Source organism: Heterocephalus glaber, unplaced genomic scaffold (genome assembly GCF_053883595.1).
Source record: "Heterocephalus glaber isolate CG9 unplaced genomic scaffold, H.glaber_assembly_v1.0 deba00000738, whole genome shotgun sequence".
NCBI classification, from domain to species: Eukaryota; Metazoa; Chordata; class Mammalia; order Rodentia; family Bathyergidae; genus Heterocephalus; species Heterocephalus glaber.
The window spans coordinates 12,566,610-12,589,561 of record NW_028258161.1 but is presented as its reverse complement, the minus strand read 5'-3'; the positions used below and the strand labels follow the sequence as shown (position 1 = coordinate 12,589,561).

General features: G+C 35.9%; 1 protein-coding gene across 3 annotated transcripts in view; it reads right to left on the bottom strand.

Moving 5' to 3' along the window:
- The window catches only part of Kif5b (kinesin family member 5B), a 51,432-nt gene that overhangs the window by 24,758 nt on the left and 3,722 nt on the right, over positions 1 to 22,952 (bottom strand). For all 3 annotated transcript variants that reach the window (XR_015449564.1, XR_015449563.1, XM_087206994.1), the window contains exons 2-13: positions 19,015 to 19,102; positions 10,432 to 10,505; positions 9,418 to 9,522; positions 8,406 to 8,454; positions 6,706 to 6,761; positions 6,529 to 6,616; positions 6,230 to 6,354; positions 4,624 to 4,728; positions 4,242 to 4,387; positions 3,390 to 3,538; positions 1,971 to 2,164; positions 544 to 612 (exon numbers count right to left, since the gene is read on the bottom strand). Coding sequence is in view for 1 of the 3 variants with exons in the window: in XM_087206994.1 (XP_087063120.1) it covers positions 544 to 612; positions 1,971 to 2,164; positions 3,390 to 3,538; positions 4,242 to 4,387; positions 4,624 to 4,728; positions 6,230 to 6,354; positions 6,529 to 6,616; positions 6,706 to 6,761; positions 8,406 to 8,454; positions 9,418 to 9,522; positions 10,432 to 10,505; positions 19,015 to 19,102 (1,248 nt within the window). In the remaining 2 variants the exon portion in view is untranslated. The remainder of the gene's footprint in view (positions 1 to 543; positions 613 to 1,970; positions 2,165 to 3,389; positions 3,539 to 4,241; positions 4,388 to 4,623; positions 4,729 to 6,229; positions 6,355 to 6,528; positions 6,617 to 6,705; positions 6,762 to 8,405; positions 8,455 to 9,417; positions 9,523 to 10,431; positions 10,506 to 19,014; positions 19,103 to 22,952) is intronic.

Sequence of the window (22,952 nt, the reverse complement as noted above, 5' to 3'; positions counted from 1 at the left end):
AAAACAAATGTGAAAGAAGGAAGATGAAGATGGCAAACCAGACTGACTAGACATGGGGAGATACAGTGAAACAATGACATTCTCATTTCCAAACAAAGCTACCCAAAATTATACCATTATTAAAGACAAAGTCAGTGGGATTCAGAAGCCAGTATTTTTCTTTCTTACATAAAAAAACTGTGTTTCACAGATGTATTCCTTCATGCCTATGTGTGAACACTTCATGGAAGGGGAATAAGATGATAGCTGCATTTCAGGCAAGTAAAGTAGATGATAGTGTAGGAAGCCAAGAGATGTGTGTTACAGGAACGAATGCTTTTAAACAGATAAATTTTAAAAAGAAAAAAACCCCTTAAGTGAAAGTTAATCTTTGGTTCGATGACTCACTACATGGTATCACTCCCATAGAATATATAAAAATGAAGCATAAACATACTCAAAAATTTTAAATCATACTTAGTATATTGAGCTGTGTAAATTGTCTTTATACTTACATGACAAACTTTAAAACTTTTCTAAACATACTACGAAAAGTCAACTTACCTCTTCCTGATCCAACATTTGTGTCTTCAATTTCTCTACCAGTTGGCTCTGCTGGTTAATTTCTTCATCCTAGAATTTCAAAAGCATCCAGCTAACAAAGTAGCTCACAACTTGGCTTTGTTTCCCAAAACAAAATTTTAAATTACTACTCCAAACTATTCTAAACCTGTCTCTCTAACTCAATGTGGCTTACTCTAATCTTGAGAAAATTTGAAACAAGGGCCGGGGATTTGGCTCAGTGGTTCCGCCACCTGCCTCACAAGCTCAAGGTCCTGAGTTCGAGCCCCAGTAACAAAAGAAAATTTGAAGCAAATGATTTCAATGATCAATAATATTTTTATCATACAACAAAGCAAAAGGTTTCATTTATGAAAGCCATATTCATGAAACACTGCATTTTCCAAGACAAGGACTCGCTATGTTGTCAGGCTGGCCTCCAACTCGCAGGCTCAAGTGATCCTCCCACATCAGCCTGAGAGGGCCTGAGGCCTGTGCCACTGTGACAGGCTCCTCACAGGCACAGCGGTGATCAGCAAATGCACGGATGCTTAAACTACAGACTTTTTACAGTAAAAGACACATTGCCAAGAACAACAGGATAAGTGCGGTAACTTGAGAGGGATTGATGACAATGTATCTTTCACTGTAATAAAAATATTTGTACAAATTTAAGTACTCAATGTATTTTTAAATCATACCTTGTACTTTAAATGGTGAATGTTTAAAGCTATTATAGAAAGTGGTCACGTAGCCACTTCAAACCTGCCATCTCTGCTTAAAATACACTACCAAAAAAAATAAACTAAAAAACGAACTTAAAAACATTTTCCTGTACTCTCCTCGCTGCTCTTATCCCTATTAACTTCATAATTTATTTTTCAACCATTCACATTACTAATTTCAACAGAGTAAGAAGATATTGTTCCCATTCATCTCTTCTATCATATTTTATTAGAATCCTCAGATCCATGCTTCTAAGCGGTCACTTTATTAGTACTCTCCAATGACCCAATGCCAAATTTTCCTTAGAAAGTGTTTTTAAGCTTCAAAAAGATGAAAAGCCAGGCACAGTGGCACACACCTATACTCTCAGCACCCTGGGAGGCTGAGGCAGGAGGATTTCAAGTTTAAGCCCAAGCTCAGCCTGGGCAATTTAGCAGGACTCTGTCTCAAAATAAAAAAAATAAAGAGGACTCAGTGCAAAGGCTCTGGGTTTAAACGTCAGCAAACCTCTCCCCGCCACACAGAGAGGGTAGAGAAAAATATGCTTCCAAATTGTGTTTTATATTTTGTCAATATGAAATTTTAAAGGTTAATGGAAATCAAAGGAGGTATATGTAGATATACCCTAATATTGAAATGTGAAAAATAAGAAAAATACCTGTCAATAATATTCTAAAACAAAACATAAAATAAACAACACACACCTTGTCATCAAGTTGTTTGTACAATTTAGCAATTTCTTCTTCACACTTTCTTCTCTCTCCATCAGTAAAACTTCCAGTAACTCCAATCGTGGCTGCTGGTTTGTCATTGGTAATAGTAACATCCTTATCTACTGTGAAAGCTTCCATATTGGCTTTCTCTTTGTCAAACTGTTCATCAACAGGTACTGTCTCCCCTAAAACAGACAATTACATGGTTAATCTACATGTCTAAAAATTTCAGTTTTACTCCATTTCATGGTTTGTTCACTCTATATTATTTTGAAATAATGACTTCAAGTTCAGATTCTTCTGCTTTGGTTAGTTCTGCTCTTTGTGTTCCCTATTACATTTTTCATTTCTTTCCTCCCTCTCTTTTTGACAGTACTGGGGATTGAACCCCAGGCCTCACACATGCTAGGCAAGTGCTCTCCCCCACTAAGATTTAGTCCCAGATCCTTTGTTCATTGTATTTTTCAGCTCCAGGAATTCTTTTTTTCCCTGAATGTATCTGATCTGTACACCTGTGTTGTGCTGCCTGCAAATGTGCAGTAGCTACTTGAAAGCCCTTCTACAAGTTAGCCCACCCACAAATTCTAGGCAGGCTATCAGGTGTGGCAGTGAGGCCCACGGCCAGGTGGGACAGTGCTGGGGCAGGCCAGATGCTTGGGGCCCCGGAGGCCTGTGTGCTGCTGAGGGCTCTCCAGGTCCTGGCGCTGCTAAACCTGGAGACTGAGTCCATTTCACGGGCCTGAAGCCTTCCCAATGCTGGGCTTTCCTGTAGCAGGCGCAGTCAAGGTCCATGGCAAGAGCCAGCTCCCTGGTCTCTCTTTCTGTCCAAAATGGCACTGTCTCGGGAAGGGGGCGGTGACGAGACCAATAAACTGTCCTGCCTACCCTCTGCTTTATTACTGGGCTACAAATGGGCACTGGTTTCTTGGTGCTTGTGAAGTCGCTTGTGTGTGTGAATAGTTATCCAAATTAATGCTTCTGCAGAGGGTGACGGCTGGAGTTCTACTCCACCACCTTGCTTTGTCCTCTCTCACTCCACTTCAACAGCTCCTATCAACTGTCCTGTCTGCTCACTGCCCGGGACCTGAATGCTTGCAATCACCTTTGACTGTCCCCAGCCTTTGATATCCAGTCAACAAATCTTGTCATTTTGTTGCTTCCACCCTTATCTGGGTACCCTGTCATGCTTTCACTTCCTAACCAGCATCTGTACTGTTATACTTATTTCAGGTAAAATCAAAATTAATGTAAAAGACTACATCTGAAAACGCCTAAATTCTTTAAAAATAAAAACTGAAATGGTCATGCTTTATCATTTTCATTTATGTTTCATAACAAAACCTTAAGTTTATAAAATAACTCTAAATCTGTATTCAACAGATGGAAGATGTCAAATTCTAAAGTTATTACCATTACGCCACCGATTGAGTTCATTTTCAAGCCACTGAATGGTGTTCCGCAGGGTCTTATTTTTTTCTTTCTCTTTTTCATACTTCTTTTTCCACTGTTCTGCAGTTAACTCTACATTGACACAAACTGTATTCTTAATTGTTTTGGCTCTAAGGTAATTAGAGGGGAAAAAAAGGATGTCTAGTTATCGTCTAGTTCTCAGACTGAATACTAAAAGCTGTAATGTATGTTTATTCACCACCCAACTAAATGTGATTCGTAAACCAACTAAATGAGTCAGCCATTTAAAATCTGTGAATAGTTAAAAAACGGGGAAAAACCCTACTGGAGAAAACAACAACAACCACCCCCACCCCCACCCCCACCCCAAGGAGATATACTTTCTCAATTCACATGCAAGGCTAAATTAAGAAAACAGAAGGTCAAAGACAAGGTCATCATTACTGATTTTCCTAACCATCTCATACAGATTACTGAACTTGCCAAGTCTGTCAACTGGCTTATTCTTATTTTCATTAGTGGTGAATTAAAAGTTTCTTATAGGGCCAGGGATTTAGCTCAGTGGTTCCGGTGCCTGCCTCACAAGTGCAAGGTCCCGAGTTCGATCCCCAGTACCAAAAAAAAAAAAAGTTTTTTATAAAAATTTAATTAGACTTTTATGTGTGTGAAAACTTAACTCAAACCCAAGTGGCTTAAAATATGGACCTAACTTGTATTATTTGTGTCTCTCAATTCAAAATATGTCCAGCACAGTAAAAACATGAACTAATTTGATCAGTAGGTATCTGACGTCGATAAATTTAACAAACAAAACCACAAATGTAATAAATTTTGTAATTATAAAAAACAAACCTTTGACCAAACAGGAGTGTAGATTTTGTTTCAGACTCATTATATGATGATGGGGAGCAGCAAATGACAATAGTGGTCCTACAGTTACCACCTAATGAGTCCTGAAGAATTCTTGTCATTTTACTATCTCGATATGGAACGTACGTCTACATGTAAAAACAGAAAACACATTATTCAATGGGTTTCTCTATTATAAAATAAGGTAATATAATCATAGTTATTTCACTTAGTTTAACTGCTTTTATTAAGATGTCAAATAGAATATACACACTAAAGACTAACATTGATTCAAAGACTGAATCCTTTGCTCATCTCAGCACTATATGCATCTATATTTAAATAAATCCCTAAAAAATAACAAAAATAAAGACATGACACTCACACTACCCTCAGCCAAAGCAGAAATGACATTTCCAAGAGCAGAAAGTGACTTGTTGATGTTCTTAGCTTCATCCAGCACAGCACCTTCAGCTCCAGTTTTACTAACCTATACATAAGATTCCAAAATAAAGAGACAAAATTAACTTCCAGGTGACTTTCTTTGAATTTTCTAAGAAATTTGTAGAGGTCATCAATAACCAGCAGGCAGAGAATATGAAAAAGCTTCACGATGTTTTTGGTCAAGCATTCACTCTAAGGGACTAATATTCCTTGAGTATGACTCTACTAAGAACTTGGTCAAGCAACTACTTGAATAAGAGTATGATAAAAGAAATATCAAATTTTATATTTAGTTCCTGCTCTTGAAAAAACACAACCTCCATGAAATTTGTAGTTCATTAATTGGTTAATCCTTTTGTTACACTGAAAAAGAGAAAGTTAAATGTTGACATTAAAAAATAGACTGAGTTTAATACTAGATGAGCAAACCTGCTTTTAAAAAAATGTAAAATGTCTACCCATGTTATAGCTAAGTTAGAATAGTAAGTAATGTTGGCTAAAACAATGATTTCTCAGAACGGCTGTTTTATGAAAGATGTGTATAAGACTTTTGAGTAGAAGAGCTGGATGTGGTGGCGCACGCCTGTAGTCCCAGCACTCGGGAGGCTGAGACAGGAGGCTCACCATGAGTTCAAAGCCAGCTTGGGCTATATAGTGAGTCAAGGTCAGCCTGAACTACAGAGACTGTGTCTCAAAAAAAAAAAAAAAAAAAGACTTGAGTAGAAGAGAATAAGGGACATCATTTTAATTACAAGAAAGTAAATTAGGAGAATAGTCATAATGGTCAGATTCATATTTAAATTTCTAATATAAACTAGAATTATATTATATGGGACTATCATAGTGAAATAAACAAAAATAAGTACAACTGACAATATCCATAGGTTCATCCAACAGAGCATGGAAAATATTCAGGAAAAAGACTGCATTTGTACTTAACATATATAGACTTTTTGGTCATTATTCCCTAAACAAGAAAACATCCATTTATATAGCCTTCATGTTGTGCCTGGATTTAAGTACGTAATCTAGAGATGATTTAAAATATATAGGAGGATATGCATAGGTTTTATGTAAATACGGTGGTATCTTACATAAAGAACTTGAGCAACTGTGGATTTCAGTATTCACAGTGAGGAGGAGTAATGGTGGTAGTGGGGTAAATAATCTCGTATGGATACAGAAGAACAACCGTACAACCAAACCAAAAACTAAGGTAGTTACTAGTTTTAATCATTAGTATGTATAAAACAGATGCCAAAAATTAGGAAAGGATACTTTCGATAATTTATGATATATGCTGAATAAGTTCTTAAAACATATAACTTAAGTCAAAGATAGGACCTACTGGTTGAACAATATGGTCAATGACAATAATATGCAACAGAAAAATCAATTTATATAATCATAAAGCATTGGTAATGTTATAATTCTCAAACTACCAAATCAAAATTTCCAAGTTTTTCAGATACAACAACAAATAATCTGTAAGTCCCAATTCAAGGTGAAGTTTAAAAGCACAACTATTTATCAGAATATATACTTACCTTTTCACTACCAGCTAAATCAACCAGATAAAGTTTTCCACTCAGCTTTTGCTCTGTCTGTGTGTTTTCTTGTTTTACATTAATAAGAAATATACTGTGACTCCTAGAGCTGTGTTCATTCATATCTGCAATGAAATTACACAAGCAACTATAAGCATGGCTCCCCCCACACTTTCCCTAAAGCATTATTTTACACAAGTCTGTGATGAGTAAAACGGATAAGAATATCTAGTTATTCTCATCTTCTCAAGGATGTAAATACTGATTTATTAACTAATGTTAATAAATATACTACTTACTTGTAACTGCTACATGTCTGTTGGATTTTCCTTCATCTATGGTATCCATAACTTCATCTGGACTACATACAAAACGTTCCGTGCACCCCTGTGAAATAATTACTTTTAAAAGTTTGTACATATCCTTTAAAAAATTACAAGGCTTTCCAAACAATCATTCTGTTATTTTATGTGTACCTTTACATAGGGAACTCGGTTTTTGTCTTCATGAACTGAAAGGTTGGTCTTTGAAACTGAAAAAGAAAAATAAATAGTACTATTAACACTGGCTGTAAAATAATACAATTGACAAGTTTCCTCTAGCAGCTGAATAATAGTCAACTTTTAAAAGATACGAAAATACTGCTACTAAAGCAAGACCTTGTAGACATAGATTGAAATAGAAACCAAACAGCAATATAGAATTTTAGGTTCACTCCAATCTCTACCATTCATATATTATAAATAAGAACATCAACATAAAATGTCCTATCGCTCACTGGTTTGCCCTAAGACAACATATCTGAGTAGAACGTGGGCTGAGGCTCTCTAAATCCCTAATGTTCTAATGCTCTAATTATTGCTGAAGAAATAGCCATAAATATATTCTTTACACAAGTTACTCTATGTATCAAAAGATACTCAAAACTGTTAGGGGAAAACAGCTGAAGCCATAGGCATGTGCACAGACTACCTGAGTAGGACTCCAATAGGATTATATCAAATTCAAAGGCTTCTATACAGCAAAGGGAAACGTCAACAGAGAAAATCTTTGCCAGCTACTCTTCCAACAAAGGATCAATTACTAGAATGTACACAGAATTCAAGAAAATTAATACCAAAAAAAAAAAAAATCAAATGGGCAAATGAACTGAATAGACACTTTTCAAAAGAAATACAAATGACTATAAGAAATATAAGAAAAAAATGTTCTACATCTTTAGCCATTAGGGAAATAAATATAAATCAAAACTACATTCTTACCCCAGTCAGAATGAGTATCAGAAATACAAAAAAATAATAAATGCTAGTGAGGAGGTTGAGAAAAAGGAGCTCTTTTACACTGCTGGTGGGAATATAAACCAGTACAACCACTATGGAAATCCATATGGGAGTTTCTCAAAAAACTAGGGCAGGTATCATTTGATCCAGCTACACTACTCTTCAGAATATTCTCAAAAAAATTAAAGACATTATTCTATAGTAATACCTGCATTCCCAGTTACTGTGGCACAATAATAATAGCTAAGCTGTGGGGACAGGCTAGATGTCCATCAATAGATAAATGGATAAACAAAATGTGGTATGTGGTATATATACACCATGGATTATATAGCCATAAAGAACACAATTATTTCAGGAAAATGGGTGGAATTAGAGACCACCAAAATCCTCAAAGTTAAATATGGCATGTTTTCTCTTATTCAAGAAATCTAAGGAAGGGGGAAAAAAAGAGTTGACAGCAAAGTAGAAGGTAAACTACTAGAGATAAAGAAGGGGATGGGGAAAGGAGAGGGATAAGGACAATGAATGGTGAAAGCCAAACTATATTACATGCATATAGCAATACACTAAAATGAAATCCATTATTCTGTACTAATAATATCCACTAATAAAGGTATTCCACTAAAACTTCAAAAGAAAAGATTTAAATGCCCATTTCCTATCATCTATGTCACTTTCATATACATTACCCCCAAAAAGGTCTCATATCTAATACTAAAAAAAGCAACAGACACTATTTTAAAAAGATCAAAGACTGCCAGACGTGGTGGTGCAGGCCTGCAATCCCATCACTGGGGAGGTTGAGGTGAGTTCTATGCCATCCTGGGATACACAGTGAGACCCCGTGACTCAAAAAACAAAACAAAAAATTCAAAGAACAAGATTTAACTTACCATCTAATAGGTCCCTTATCTTATCCAGATATATTTCAAAATATGAAACCTAAAGAACACAAAAGGAAAAAAGATCAACTCATTAAATTATAAAATAGCTTATTCACTTAACTCATTAAATATTTAATGAAGCTCAGATACCATTTGATCCAGCTATAGAATTCTTCAGAATATGCTCCAAAGAATTACAGACAGTATTCTACAGTAATCCCTGCATACCTACGGTTATTGTGACACAATCAGTGCCAGGTACTGTCTAGACCAGTGATGGCGAACCTTTTGCTGCAGCATTATGTGCCATAGGTTCACCACCACTGGTCTAGACTGAGGAAAGAATCACAGATACATCAGGCATAGCTCACATTTTAATGGGAAAACACAAATTAGCTAAACTGTTTAAATAACTACAGTTAAAAACAATTTCCATTTCATAGCTTCATCTAAAATAAATTAGACTAGTTAGTAGTAATAGAGGAGTTTTGGGCCAGGGATTTAGCTCAGCGGTGCTACGGCTGCCTTGCAAGCACAAGGTCCTGAGTTTGATCTCCGGTACCAAAACCAAACAAAAAAAGTAATAGGAGTTCTGTATTAAAACAAATTTCCACAGAGAAGGGAGCTAAGGACAGACTTCAATACGATAAGTCCCTGACTTAACAAACATTTGAACTGCAAACTTTCAGATATGAATGGATGTATATGTGAACAAATCATGGAAGCAGAGTGTGTAGGACTCACTTTGTTGGACTTATGAATGAATCCAACTTAACGAATGTTTTCCCAGAATGGAACTTGTTCGTAAGCCGCATTTTACTGTAACTTATTTAAAGTTGTCTAGTGGCAGAAGAACAACGGTCAAGGTCACTAACCCTAAAGATCTTTCAATTGCCATCTGTCCATAAAATAATTTTTTAAAAATTACCTTAAGAAAAGCAAATAGCATTACTGTATTTTAGGAAAAAAAATTATTGTAAAGTGTAAAATAAAATACAAAATCTTTTCCCAAGGAATTTACCTTAATATGAAATTCCAAATTTTCATCCATGGAGTAAATATAATTAAAAATATCTTGCACAATTCTTGGGATAATTCCCATGCCTTCTGGATCATGAAGCTTACCCTATACAGAAAAAACACACAAAAAACCTAGACTTCTTATATCCTAAAATATGAATTAAAAATGGAAACTTTCAATCTGTAAATAACTAGTACAGGACAGGAATTGTAATTCTTAGTGAATATCTTTACAAACACCTTAAAAAAAACAACCCAATTCAACTAATATTCCTTAACAATGTACATCAACTACATGATTCATCAATTTATCTTAGCTCTTTACTTGATTACTAGATTTATATTATCTTTGCTTGTAAAATGAACATATATGAAATGGTTTTAGTCTCTTTCTACATAAATGTGGATTGTTCCTTCTACTTCTAATTAAATTCATGCAAATGCTTGAAATGTTTCCATTCTCTATTTCTTAATAAAAATGAGCAATAGACATTTCACAAAAATGTTTATAGTGTACTTTATATAAAACACTTAGATAAATGATAAAAGCCCTGCAGCTGTGGCAGATCACAGGCTGTTGTCTGGAAGCAAAGTTAGAACAGGCCACATCTGTTATTAATAGCAGCACTTATAATTGTGGCAACACTTATCAGAGAAGTGTAGTAGATATTTCAAGGGAGAGGGGACCTAGGAATGGAGGAAAAAATTAATCACCTTGAATAGAACATACAACACCTAAGAACCCAAATTTTCCTGTGACGAAAACACTACTTCTCAAATGTTCATTATTTTGTGGTTATGCTAACCTGTAACACAAAGTCATATATAACTTCAAATACAGGGTATCCCATCACTATTCAAACTCAGTAACTAGGTTCCACTAACCATGTTACTTGTATATTATATATATGAGAAAGAGTATATATGGATGCTTAAGCATGGTAGAATGTTGTCTCTAATACTGAAAGTCTTGTCTACACTGCAACTACATCAAAGGACAGATTATAAACGTTACCTCCATCGTGTGTGTCTTCCCAGAGGATGTTTGTCCATATGCAAATATTGTTCCATTGTATCCTTCAAGTACATCTATGAGAAAATAAGGGGAATATTCTTCTTAAACAAGATTCATAAGTTAACTTAAGAATATTGTTCAAGGAAAATATCATGTTTAACCTTAGTGAGGTATAAATCACTCTAAAAAATTTCACAAACACAAACCTCTTCCTAGCCCACGAATTCTGAATTACACCTATTAAAATATTTGTGGGAAGGATGGTGAGAAAGATTCAGATTTTCTCTACAAAATATAAAAGTCCATCAAAGTAAAAGTTCAGGACAGAAATGATTTATAGACATTAAAGGATATAAATATATTTAATAATAACTTTTAGTGATGATTCATCTAAGCAATTACTTCCAAGGCCAATTTAAAAAATGTGAAAATTGCTTATACCAACCATTTATCAATGTACATCTTTTTTTTTTTTTTTTGGTACCAGGGATTGAACTCAGGTCCTTGAGCTTGCGAGGCAGGCAGCAGAACCACTGAGCTAAATCCCTGGCCCTATCAATGTATATCTTAAAGGTCATTACATAGGAATTCCAAAGCTTTATATGTGACCTAAAATATTTTTTATGTTCAAATATAGTTTTTGGTAATAGGACTAATTGGTAGTTAACTAATGGCTAAACCTCAGAAACCCATAATTTCCTCCTTATCCCAACAAAGCACAACATAGTCTACCTAAAAATCAATTATCAGAATGTTCCTGGGAAATTGCAAAAAATATCTCTTCTAGCTCTTGGTGTACCCTAAGATCTGCTATAAGACTCAAGTATCCTCCTTTAGTATGTCAAAGGGAGTAAAAGAGAATGTGAGTGAACAAGATGACCTTGTGGTTTTCTGGAATTTTGCTTGTTTTTTGTTTTTATAACAAGAAAGGTATTATGAAATTAAGAACAGGCTCTGTTGCTAACAGCAGAGGGTTAACAGCAGAAAGTAGAGTAGTGAGTCAATCCTTGTTATAATTTGTTATTTTAAAAAGGAAAAGAAAAAAGAAAATCTCAACACTGGGGATATCCAACTAGATAATAAATTTCCTACAAGAAATGTTTATTAATGAGAAAAAGGCAGCATTACTTACTTCTCTGGGAAGACTTGAAAAGACTCTAAATTTAGAGCTTTCCTTCAAAATCTTTTTTATTTTTAAGAAGGGACGCAAAATCATTTCATGAATCACAATTACAACAGATGGGATTGCAAAACTTTTGCCAGCAATTCTGAAGAAATCATCTGGGAAAAAAAAATACTAGCCCCATTCCAATTCACTTCCTTTACATAAAACCATTCTCAACATACCTATTCCATTTTCTGCTTAAGATATTTTAATCAATCACATAAAATCTAAGCATACAATTCAAATTTCTGTTAGATCTTTAAGAGATCCTATCACAGTATGACCCAATTACCTTGCCATTACAACAGTAAATTTTTTGTTGGTGAATCACTTGCCCTAGGTGAAACTACATAGCACTGTGAGGCCATTAAGTGTATCCATGTAACATGTGAAACTTCAAGCAGATCTGAAAGTTTCACATGATTAAAAAGATTATGGAATTGTAACACTGCATCTACCGTACAAATTCTAGGCTTTTTTTTGGTGGGCGGGGGGGACCGACGATGGAACTCAGGGCCTTGCACCTTGTGCTTCCGAGGCAGGCATGGCACCACTAAATGAAATCCCCAGCCTTGGCTCTGCTTTGTGTATAGGAGATATGACTGATAAAGTGATTTCTAGATACCCATTTATCAACAAAGTAATAGCATTTTATCAATTAGAAACAAAGCCATCCTTCAGTACACAATTGGTTCCAGGACCTTCCACAGCTATCAAAATCCAGATGCTCAGGTATATTACATAAAATTGAAGTTTTTGCAAATAACTTTTATCTATGCACATCTGCCCATAAATCATCTTCAGATTATTTGTAATGCCTATCACAGTGCCAGTACTATATAAATAACTCATGTATTTTTTAGGCCATAATGAGGAGAAAAAGCAGATACATGTTTAGTATACATACAGCCTTTTTTTCTTCAGTTTTTTGTCTTGTTTTTGCAGTACTGGGAATTGAACCCAGGGCCTTCACACTACATCCCTAACTACATCCCTAACATCACCATCCTGCCCCCTTTGTAATTTTTAGATGGGTATCAATTTCTAAATTGCCTAGGCTGGGCCTGAACTTACAATCTTCCTGCCTCAGCCTCCCTAAGTGCTGGGATTACAAGCATGCACGACCATGCAGGCTATTTCGAGTATTTTTGCTCTGAGACTAGATGCAGAATCCATGGATACTAAGGACCAACAGTAATCGCTTTCCCCATTTTCAAAGCTATTCCTCACTTTGTTTTCTATAGTGATTTCAATCCAAATACTTTATTATAAAAATTTAACATCTCTATTACTTTAATGTTTGTATTAATCATGTATCTATCCATCCTTCTATCTACCTTTCTTTAGAAATTTCATTTCAGAGTAAACTGCACACATCAATACACTTCAGTACACTTCTACCTAACACTTCAGCATCCATATATCACTAACTAGAGTTTGGTATTTTACATTTTTCTTTTTAGGTAAAATGTACATACAATGAAATGTGGATATCTTAAGTACGTGTGTTCTCAAACATACAAACAATACTTCTTTGAAAACCCTAGACAATACACATCTGTAAACAGATAAAATGAGGTATTTTGACTTAGCTCTTCTCTACTTTCTTCAGCTCCATCCCCCACCATCCTTCCTCTCCTCACACTGCTGTTTTTGTCGGCCAAGTGGTCAAATCTAACAATTTCACATGGTTCAACCTCAAGTCATATCACAGATGCATGCCACTCCCCACGCATGCAATACACTCTTCTCACACGGGCACGGCGCCATAACGCCAGGCCCCATCACTCTGCCCAGAAGACCCCTTTCTTCTCCTTCCTGCTCTTTCTGTATCCTTTAAGACTACAGGCTCGACTCCTTCTAACCTAACTCTACAACCTGCCCTACATAAACACGGGCAAGGAAACATTTCATCCTGTGTTCTTATAGTACTGTAGCTCCACTTCACCACAGTACTGAGTATTGAACTATTCATTTCTTCATCAGCCTGTGAAGTCCTCAAGGTCAGGATTGTGTTTAACTGCTAACCCAGTGCCTGGCATTCGGTAAGAATTTAAATGCTTGTTGAATGAATATTACCATCACTAACACATCTCTCTAAAGCTTCCTTCCTCTTTTAAAATATACTTTTGTTCTTTTGAGAAACAGAGGTAGACAACTGTGGATCAGTATTACTTCTCTTGATGCTCTGGAGAAACATAGCTAGTGAAATAGGTCATCACCTTCTAAGTCACTTATCTCTCTGAATTTTAGCTTGTCAGCAAAACGTCTGCCTACACATGAGAATCAGAATCATCATATAAGATTACTATTACTGATATCTGAGCTTACAATACGCCAGGCTGTAACCATTTTCCATATATTAATATAATAAATCCTCACAAAACCCTAGTCAAGTAAATATATGGCATTCTACACGGAGAAAACCCAAAAGATGGACACAGCGACAGACAGCCCAGGTCAGGAAGCCACGGTGGGAAACCAGCAAATCTAAGAGGGCCTGACAAATAACAGACATTAAAGAAATGACATCCCCCCCACCATAGGGCTGGGAATTTAGCTGAGTGGTTTTGCCGCCTGCTGCACAAGCGCAAGGACCCAAGTTCAACCCCCAGTACCAAAAAAAAGAAAGAAAGAAATGACACCCCCCCCCCTCCAAAGTGCAATCACTTGGCACTGCCTGCCTTGCAAGCACAAGGTCCCGAGTTCCATCCCTGGTACAAAAAAAGAAAGAAATGATAACTAACTCCCCCCACTACTTTACGTAGTACTAAGGATTGATGCCAGGGCCTTCTCACTGAGCTACATGCCCAGTTTTGTTTTTTCTTTAATATTTTGAGACAGGGCCTTGCTAAGTCACCCAGGCTGGGCTCAAACTTGCAATCCTCCTGTCTGTCTCCCAGCGTCCCAGGATTATAGGCACGTCCACTCTGCCCAACTAAATAACAACTACTAAATATAGGGGAAACAAATTCGCAGAACTCCACTCAGATTCTGAATTTACAAGAGAACACAAGTGGGCAAACTTTGTTTAAAAAATTCTATCTAATGAATCTACAAAACCAGAAAGGTAATAGTCCTATAATAAAGCTACATTCTCATACAGTAATTTATGAATCAATATAACTTCAGTGGACTGTCAGGAATGTTTCTAGGTCACTCCTGGCAGCTTGCTTGACAAATTCATATCTCACAAATCCATGTGGCCCATCATTTGGCTGATCCTGCCCACCAACAGATTCTAATGATGGCCTCCCAACTACTCCGTCTACCAATGACTGTCCCAAGTCCACCCTGCCATACAGTTGACTTCCTGTCCTCCACTTCTCTAGGCACCCATCACCTACTCCCATAACATCTTTTTCCTTAAATCTGTGTATTCACTGATAACTAAAATAGCAAGTTTCTGGGTGAAGACAAAAGGAGAAATTATAGCCAGGCTATACTGTACTGATATAAATTGTAAATCTGGCATAGAAAAGGAAAAAAGAGATAGTGAAACCTTTTATTCTACCTCTTGCTGGAAGTCTAACTTCATACAGTGGAAATATTTCAGATACGAGTTTCTCCCAGATACAATGACAGCAGATTTAATAGCTAACACTTGCTGCATGCTTAAATCCTCACAATATGCCCTATTTGCAGAAGAGAAAATGGAGACTTAGGTAAGGTACCTTCATCAAAAGTCACACAGGCAGAAAGTGACAGCCTAGACTTCAATCTAGGCCGATTTCAAATCCTATACTCTTTTTCTTCAGAGACAAGCTTTCACTATGTAGTCCAGGCTGACCTGGAACTCACCATGTATCATCATGCCTGGCTCTAAGGCATATAAGTCTATATTCTTTTTTTTTTTTTTTGGTACCGGGGATCGAACTCAGGTCCTTGCGCTTGCGCAGCAGGCGATGAAACCACTGAGCTAAATCCCCGGCCCCAAGTCTATATTCTTAATTATACTGCAAAGAAGGGAACTACTTTCCTGAACTCAGTTCTAAACAGTAAGACAGGAACAAGCTGGTAAAGTAGAAGGGACTAAAATTTTGAGAAAAGGAGGGAATTTCAAGAAACAAGTTATGTCATCTCAGAAACATAAAAAGTAGTGTCAGGCATGGTGATACATGCCTATACTTCTAGCACTCGGATTGCTGGGCAGAAGGATTACTGCAAGTTCCAGGCTAGCCTGGGCTGGGCTACACAGTGAGCTCAAGGCCAGCCTGAACTACATAGCAAAATACACACACACACACACACACACACACACACACACACACACACACACACACTGCAAAACAGAACAAAAGTAGTAATACATGTACCCTAGCTATCCAGAACAATAGATTTCAAAGAGTTCTGAGAAAGGAGTCATGAGCTATTATTAAGACTCTATCAAGCAAGATTTCAAAAGAGATAAAAATCACCAGAATAGTACGAGAAAGGTAAACAGCCAGAATGTTTTACAAAGCAAAATAGAATAAAACTAAGGCCCTAAAAAAGTTTTGAAAGCCATATCCAGATAAAGAAAACTGAAAGAATAAACTTGCATTGCTTAAGAAAGATGGTAACTTGTTAACTGATGCTCCTAAGAAAGAACTATTCTTATTTCATTACCACCTTCCACAAACATGTTCCTCAAGAGAACAGAATAAAACACTGTTGAGAGAGACTTTCAGGCTGGTGTGAGTAGAATGACAGCAAAAAAGCACATCTGAAACAAGTCCAAACTTTTAGTTATAAAAGAGAATTACATGCCAGGATTAAAAATCTCCCAGTTGTTTTTTTCTAAACAAGATCTTGCTATGTAGCTCAGGCTGACCTTGAACTCATGTTGATCCACCTGCCTCAGCCTCCTGAGTGCTGGGATTATAGGCATGCGCCACCATGCCTGCCTAGCTGCAAATTATTATACTCATTTTCAAAACTTGAAAAATAAATTATGGAAATACAGACCAGTATACCAAAATTTCACTAAAGAAAAAGTAAGTTTTATTTCCTCTCTGACTAGGGTCATTCATCTGGTACTTTTGGAAAATACCAGAATCGTGCACCATGATTTCATAAAAAGATGGAAGTTTTTCATTATTATTTTACGAGTATGTTCACAAACTAAGAACCAGGCAATTGTATAAGAGGCTCTGAAGCTGATCAAAGTCCCAGTGAGCTTTAGTTAACTGCCAACACCTTATTTAGTTTTTAGACGTCTACAGGGAGGGGAGGGGGGCTTGAGAGAAGGTGGGGAATGGGAAAAGAGCTGGGAGGTATCGTGTACAGGTGCAAATTCCCTGTGATGAGTATTATCATTATGGCCATCTAAAATGTACCAATAAATGTTTCGCTATTAAAAAAAAAAAAAAAAGACCAGGACTCATTAAGAATTTTATTACAAATGGCTCAACACCATATAGACTTATCAAATATGCTCACAGCTAAGGTAATAGATCCCTAGTAAAATAACCATAAAACTAAAATATGAGGTGCTAAAATGAGGGTAGACTCTACAAGGCTTGTACTCCAACATGCAAGTATGGGGAGAGGTTAGGTGGCCCGAGTTCATGAATCAATCACTTACTTGAAAAGCTAACGTGGGCCGGGGATTTAGCTCAGTGGTTTTGCCGCCTGCTGCGCAAGCACAAGGACCTGAGTTAAATCCCTGGTACCAAAAAAAAAAAAAGGAGAATACTTAAAAAGCTAACATAATTTTTAGCTGTACTGATGACAAAAGTATGTCACAATCACAGAAAATACTATGCTCTGTAAAGATCCATTTGGAAAACTATTTGAGGCTTACCATATGTTTGTTCTTTGTTGCAGTCTTACAGAATCTTAAGATAATTCCCTCTCATTTTATGACAACATCAACACAAGGTTCACTGTCTCTCACCAATACCATTCCTGTTGTAATTCTTGGTGGTTTCAATGTCCATGTAGTAGATATCCTCACAAAAACACCCTAGCCTCTCAGGTTCCTGACCTAATTTTTTCTACAATGGTATCCTTTACTTCAGATGTCAACTCTGTGATGAGATTCTGACATTTTCACTACTAACTGCCCTGCCTCCAAAATCTCAAATTTAAATATTCACCTTCTATTACTTCTTCTAGTGCTCCAATTCCAATGAACCTTTACCCTTGCTGAGATGTATAAACCACTATGTATTTTTCCACCTTTTTTTCACTGCCTCTGTCATGTCCCCTTTTCTGAAACTTTCCACCTTAGGTTCCATAGTTTGCCATTATAATCACTCCCTTGACAATATCCTCAATTTCCTTGCCAGGCCAAACTCAAAATGGATATATTTAACTTCTGGCAGCTAAGTAAAAGCTGACCCTTGATGTTGCCTGACAATACTGCCACTGCCCCAATCCATCCATTTCATGCCTTTTCCTAGAAACTCTTCCCCTCCTTCACTCTCTGTGGTGATTCCGATTCTTGTATCAAGCACAATATGAAATTAATGTTTAAAATGTTCATTTTCCCTTCATCACGCTTACTTCTATTTATAAATTCTATTTCCTCTTCTGTTACCAGGATGAATTATCTGTGCTCCTACTTACCCCTAACCCATTCACTTTCATATGGAATCTCAAGCCCTTTAATCTGGTAAATGCCACAAAAAAAGATTTTTGCTTCAATCTTAAGAAACACTTTTAAAACACTCAGTTAAAAAATGAAGTCACATAATAAGTAGCTACTTAACTATAAGATCCCTTTGATAAAAAGAAATTTATATCATAACTAGACAGTAATTCCAGATAATCACTAGGTACTTTCTCAGAACTAGACTTCTATGGTTTTAGAAAATACAAAATTGAATAACAGCCTAGTGTTAGTTAATAGTATTAAGTAGAACATACATTACTTTTCTCACCCTTGTCAACCCCTGCTAAATTCCTCAAAGGTTTCTCTGCTGATTCCAAGATAAATCTTTTGGGAAGAAAGAACAATGGGGTGGAAGAATTATAGGCTGCCACTACTTTTTACAAACCAGTCTAGCCATTTTATTTTCATTCTCATACTGTTCTATTCGTAGAATTTCTACCTTGGAAACTTTCCTAGGAATATGCAACAGAAATGCATCTTTCAAGAATAAGCCTGTAACATAAATCCTATCAGTACCCTTCTTTAGGCACTGTACATAATTAGGCATGATATTTGAGCAATATAGTATGTTTAAGAATTGCATTTGTGGGGCCAGGGATTTAGCTCAGTGGTTCCGCCGCCTGCCTCACAAGTGCAAGGTCCTGAGTTCGATCCCCGGTACCAAAAAAAAGAATTGCATTTGATAATTTTATTATTTGAACTTTCTTCTGCAATTAACTTAGATGGGGTATTCAAATGTTAAGTGGGAAATATTACCAACTAAATTTTACTTATTGCTGGGACAGTAAGTAAACTAAGTGCAGCAGTTAAATATATTCACCTTTAACAATCTTCTTTGCACAGTCGTTGTATACTTGTTCTTGAGATGTGCTTGACTGGAATACACGATCAAATGCGTAAGGCTTGGACTGAAAAATAGTAACAAAAGTGAGTTAATTACACAAACTAAAAGTGAATGGGTATTTCTAAGCTCCTTAAAATATGCTATCATATATATACCTTCAAAAGAAAATACCAAGTATGCATCATTTTGTATCATTTTATCTTTTGGGTGGGAAGGACTCACGCACAAATCCCTTAGAACAAACCCCACAAAAATAAAAATGTTTGGGCCAGGGACTTAGTTCAGGGGCCAGAGATTTAGCTTAGTGGTTCCAGAGCTTGCAAATGCCAGGTCCCGAGTTTGATCTCTGGTACCAAAATAAATAAGTAAATAAATAAATAAATAGAAAATAAAAAATAAATAAAAGCCTTTGCTTTAACCTCTGTGGTAGTCCCATGGTCTATTACAGTAATTATACATATTGTTCCTGTGGTACCCCTAAGACACTGCTGAGTGAACTTTTAAGAGTGCCTACTCTGGTATGCAGTCTGTTTTCAATACTAATATTATTGTGTAGATAACGAAACACTCTGACAGTTACAAAATTCATTCATGATACATTAAAGTTCAGCCCTGTTTCCAGTATTACATCCAGCCTTTCAGTTTACTACAACAGCTGTTTAACACGCTAGAATGATGACCAAGACAGATTCTTTAGATGCTTTAGTGGAACTTAAGTAACAGCAGGGCAGACATTAGCCAAAAAGTGACGAGAATTCTGACTAATGTAATTGGAGTGCTATGACAATGCTGTGAGAGGATATAAAAGAACCTGAGTCTAGAGCCTGGACTACATAATGAGTTCAAGGCCAGCCTGCACTACAAAGCCAGATCGTCTCAAAAAAAGAAAAAACAAAAACAACAACAAAAAAACCAAAAAGAAATGTTTAAAAGCCAAAGAGTAAGTAGTGCCTAGCTCACTATCACTCTCCTCATACTAGTCATGAAGGAGTGGAGGTACTGTGAGAAAGCAGTCTAGGCTTCAAGAAAAGGACGCTTAGAGATCCCAAGGCAGAAAGGAGCTAACAGCATTCAAGAAACTAAAGGTGTTGTTTAAGTTTAAAATACAAGAACAAAATGCAAATGTTAAAAAAGGAAAATAATATCTTACTTTGAAAATAGTGTGAGCTTTGTGAATACTCCTGAAAACATCTTGGTGACTCCCTAAACCAGTCTTAAGAGAACTACTGATATAGTCTGAGGAGCCAGAGGCATAGGATGAAAAAAATCAGAATACGATATCCATGTAATAAGACAAGGGAAGAAGAGAACAGTGAGGTCTAGACAATACTGAGAAGTATCCAAAGGCAAAGGTCAGGTTGTAATAGGTCAAAAAACCAACCAAACAACCCCAGAAGCAACCAAGTAGAGCAGAAAATTTGGTTGTGGTCTGAGAAAGATCTTTTTTTTTTTTTTTGATGGAGACAAGTTTAAATGCTGAAAGAAAAACCTAATGATCTAGGAGAGAGAATGAGCTTCTAGAGGTAAGAGAAAGCAGGCAGTTCTAGGCATTTGTATATCTGGCTGCTATCCACAGTTTCTTCTAAAGGGAAGGAAGCTGGCCTCTAAAACATAAAAAAAAATCATGACCCACATCGAAAAGAGCCCCTTATAGTTATGCTTCCTAGATCTTAAATGAAAAAACAAAGACAAAACAGAACTTTTTAAGAAACTCTCAGGTCAGGGATTTAACTCAGTGGCACCATGCCTGCCTCCTAAGTGCAAAGTCCTGAGTTCGATCCCCAGTACCAAAAAAAAAAGAAACTCTCTTATAACCTCCCCAAAACTGGAAGTAACAGTTAAAATGAAGCAAAGACTCCCTGAAGGGCCATCCAAAGCCATTCCCAATTTCCCATTCCCACTGGAAGGCTAAATCACCTGAATCAGGACAAGTATGATCATGCAAAATCAATAGCTAAAGACTGAATATATGAGTTAGGGTCCTAGAAGTAGTAACAGTACACTTTTAGCTATGTGAGAAAAATAACCCCTTATTTATTTAAATCACTATTATTTGTTTGGTTTCCTCTGCAGCTAGAAGCATTCTAGCTGGATACATATACTGTACTAAGACGACTTCATTTTGGCATGAATTTAAAACGTCATCAATATCCAATTAACTATGATATACATGAAAGTACTCTTTTGCTAAAATCCCATTGATATATTAACATTCAAATTTACAGGTGTGGTTTAAAAAATGACCATCTTATTTACTGATTATACAAAATTCGTTCATAAATAATATTCCAAAACCAAATGGATACACTCAAAATAACAATCACCATCCACAGATAAACCATGCAAATAGTTTTTCTATTTAAAAAAAGGTAATTTTCTCTCTTCATTTAACCAGCAAACACTTATTTAGTAACTATAAGATACTGTGGGTAAGTAACACAATTTCAGAAATGATATTTCATCAGTACAGGCTACAGAGTCCAAAGAGTAATTAAGGATTAAGACTGGATAGAGCTTTGAACACTGAGCTAAAAAGGTGATTAAGTAATGTTCACTGAATTGAAATGGAGTCAGCCTTGATCTGGTAAAGAGAGTGCAACTAGCTCAGATATACATATATTAAAAGATGTATAAAAATGGTATGAAAGCAAAAATTAAACAATGATTAATTCTACTACTGCTTGCAAGAACCAACTTAAATAATAGAAAACAGGTAAAAGGATTAAGACAAATCTTCCTCCAAAATAAGTTAAATAAAATCCTACTAAAATAAACATTTAAAGAACATTACTACTAGACTTTATGTCAATTCTCACATCGATAACAAACAATACTCCTAAAGCATTTACAAAGATATACACAATAGTAAGGGCAATAGTAAACCCTGCCTCAAAAGAACTTAACCCGACTGTTTACTCTAGCACTATCTCATAGCAAACAGGCAAAACTACTTCCACAACCTTACTAAAATAATGTGAATGGCAATGATTAAAAGGCAACACAAACATAAAAACGAGTTCGGACTGAGTGATTTTTTTGGAGTTACTTAATTATTAAATTAATGCTAAGTACTTGTTGTTAACATGTAGTCATCTTAATTGCAAAACTAAATTTTAGTTTTATGAAGTAAAGTAAATATTTTGATTAAAGATCTAGTTCCTAACTGCTCCAGGCTTCCTGGAATGAAAAGATTTTGTGAGGGCCAGGGATTTAGCTCAGTGGTTCTGCCACCTGCATCACAACGCAAGGTCCCAAGTTTGATCCCTCGTACCAAAAAAAAAAAAAATTCTAATGGCCTATAATTAAGGCGGAATTCAATCTTTCAAAATAATTAAACAAAGGAAAATTAGACTTCTGATTATCTGTATTTTAAAAACTTGGTTCTTTTTTTTTTTTTAATTTTTAGTACATATTTGCAGTTGATAGTGATTACACTCATTGCAGGGAGTTGGCACAAGTATGTAACACATCTTAATTTTTAATTTTTTTAATGATCTTTTAGTTATTTATTTTAAAGAAAGCATAAACATTGTATATTAGTATGGAATGTCAGCAAATCCACTCTTCATCCTTTATTCTGTAATTTGAGACCTTCTACAAAATACTTTAGGATTCCCATTACTGAATACTATGAACAAATCTCATTTTGACTAAAAAGTAGTGAAACGGTGCCTAGTAAAAATCAACCAAGTGCACATTATTCTTGAGAATAACTAATGAGCACCATATACAGATAACTAACTGTGTGTAAACTCAATTTTTAAGGTGTAACAGCAGCCAACTATTCCATTTAACATGTTACATTTTAAAAATTCAGTGACATATAAAATTTTAATCAAATCAGATAAACACTTCAATCCTATATTGCTTTTCCATTTTTAAAATCCTTAATAGAAACTTATAAATAACCTGAC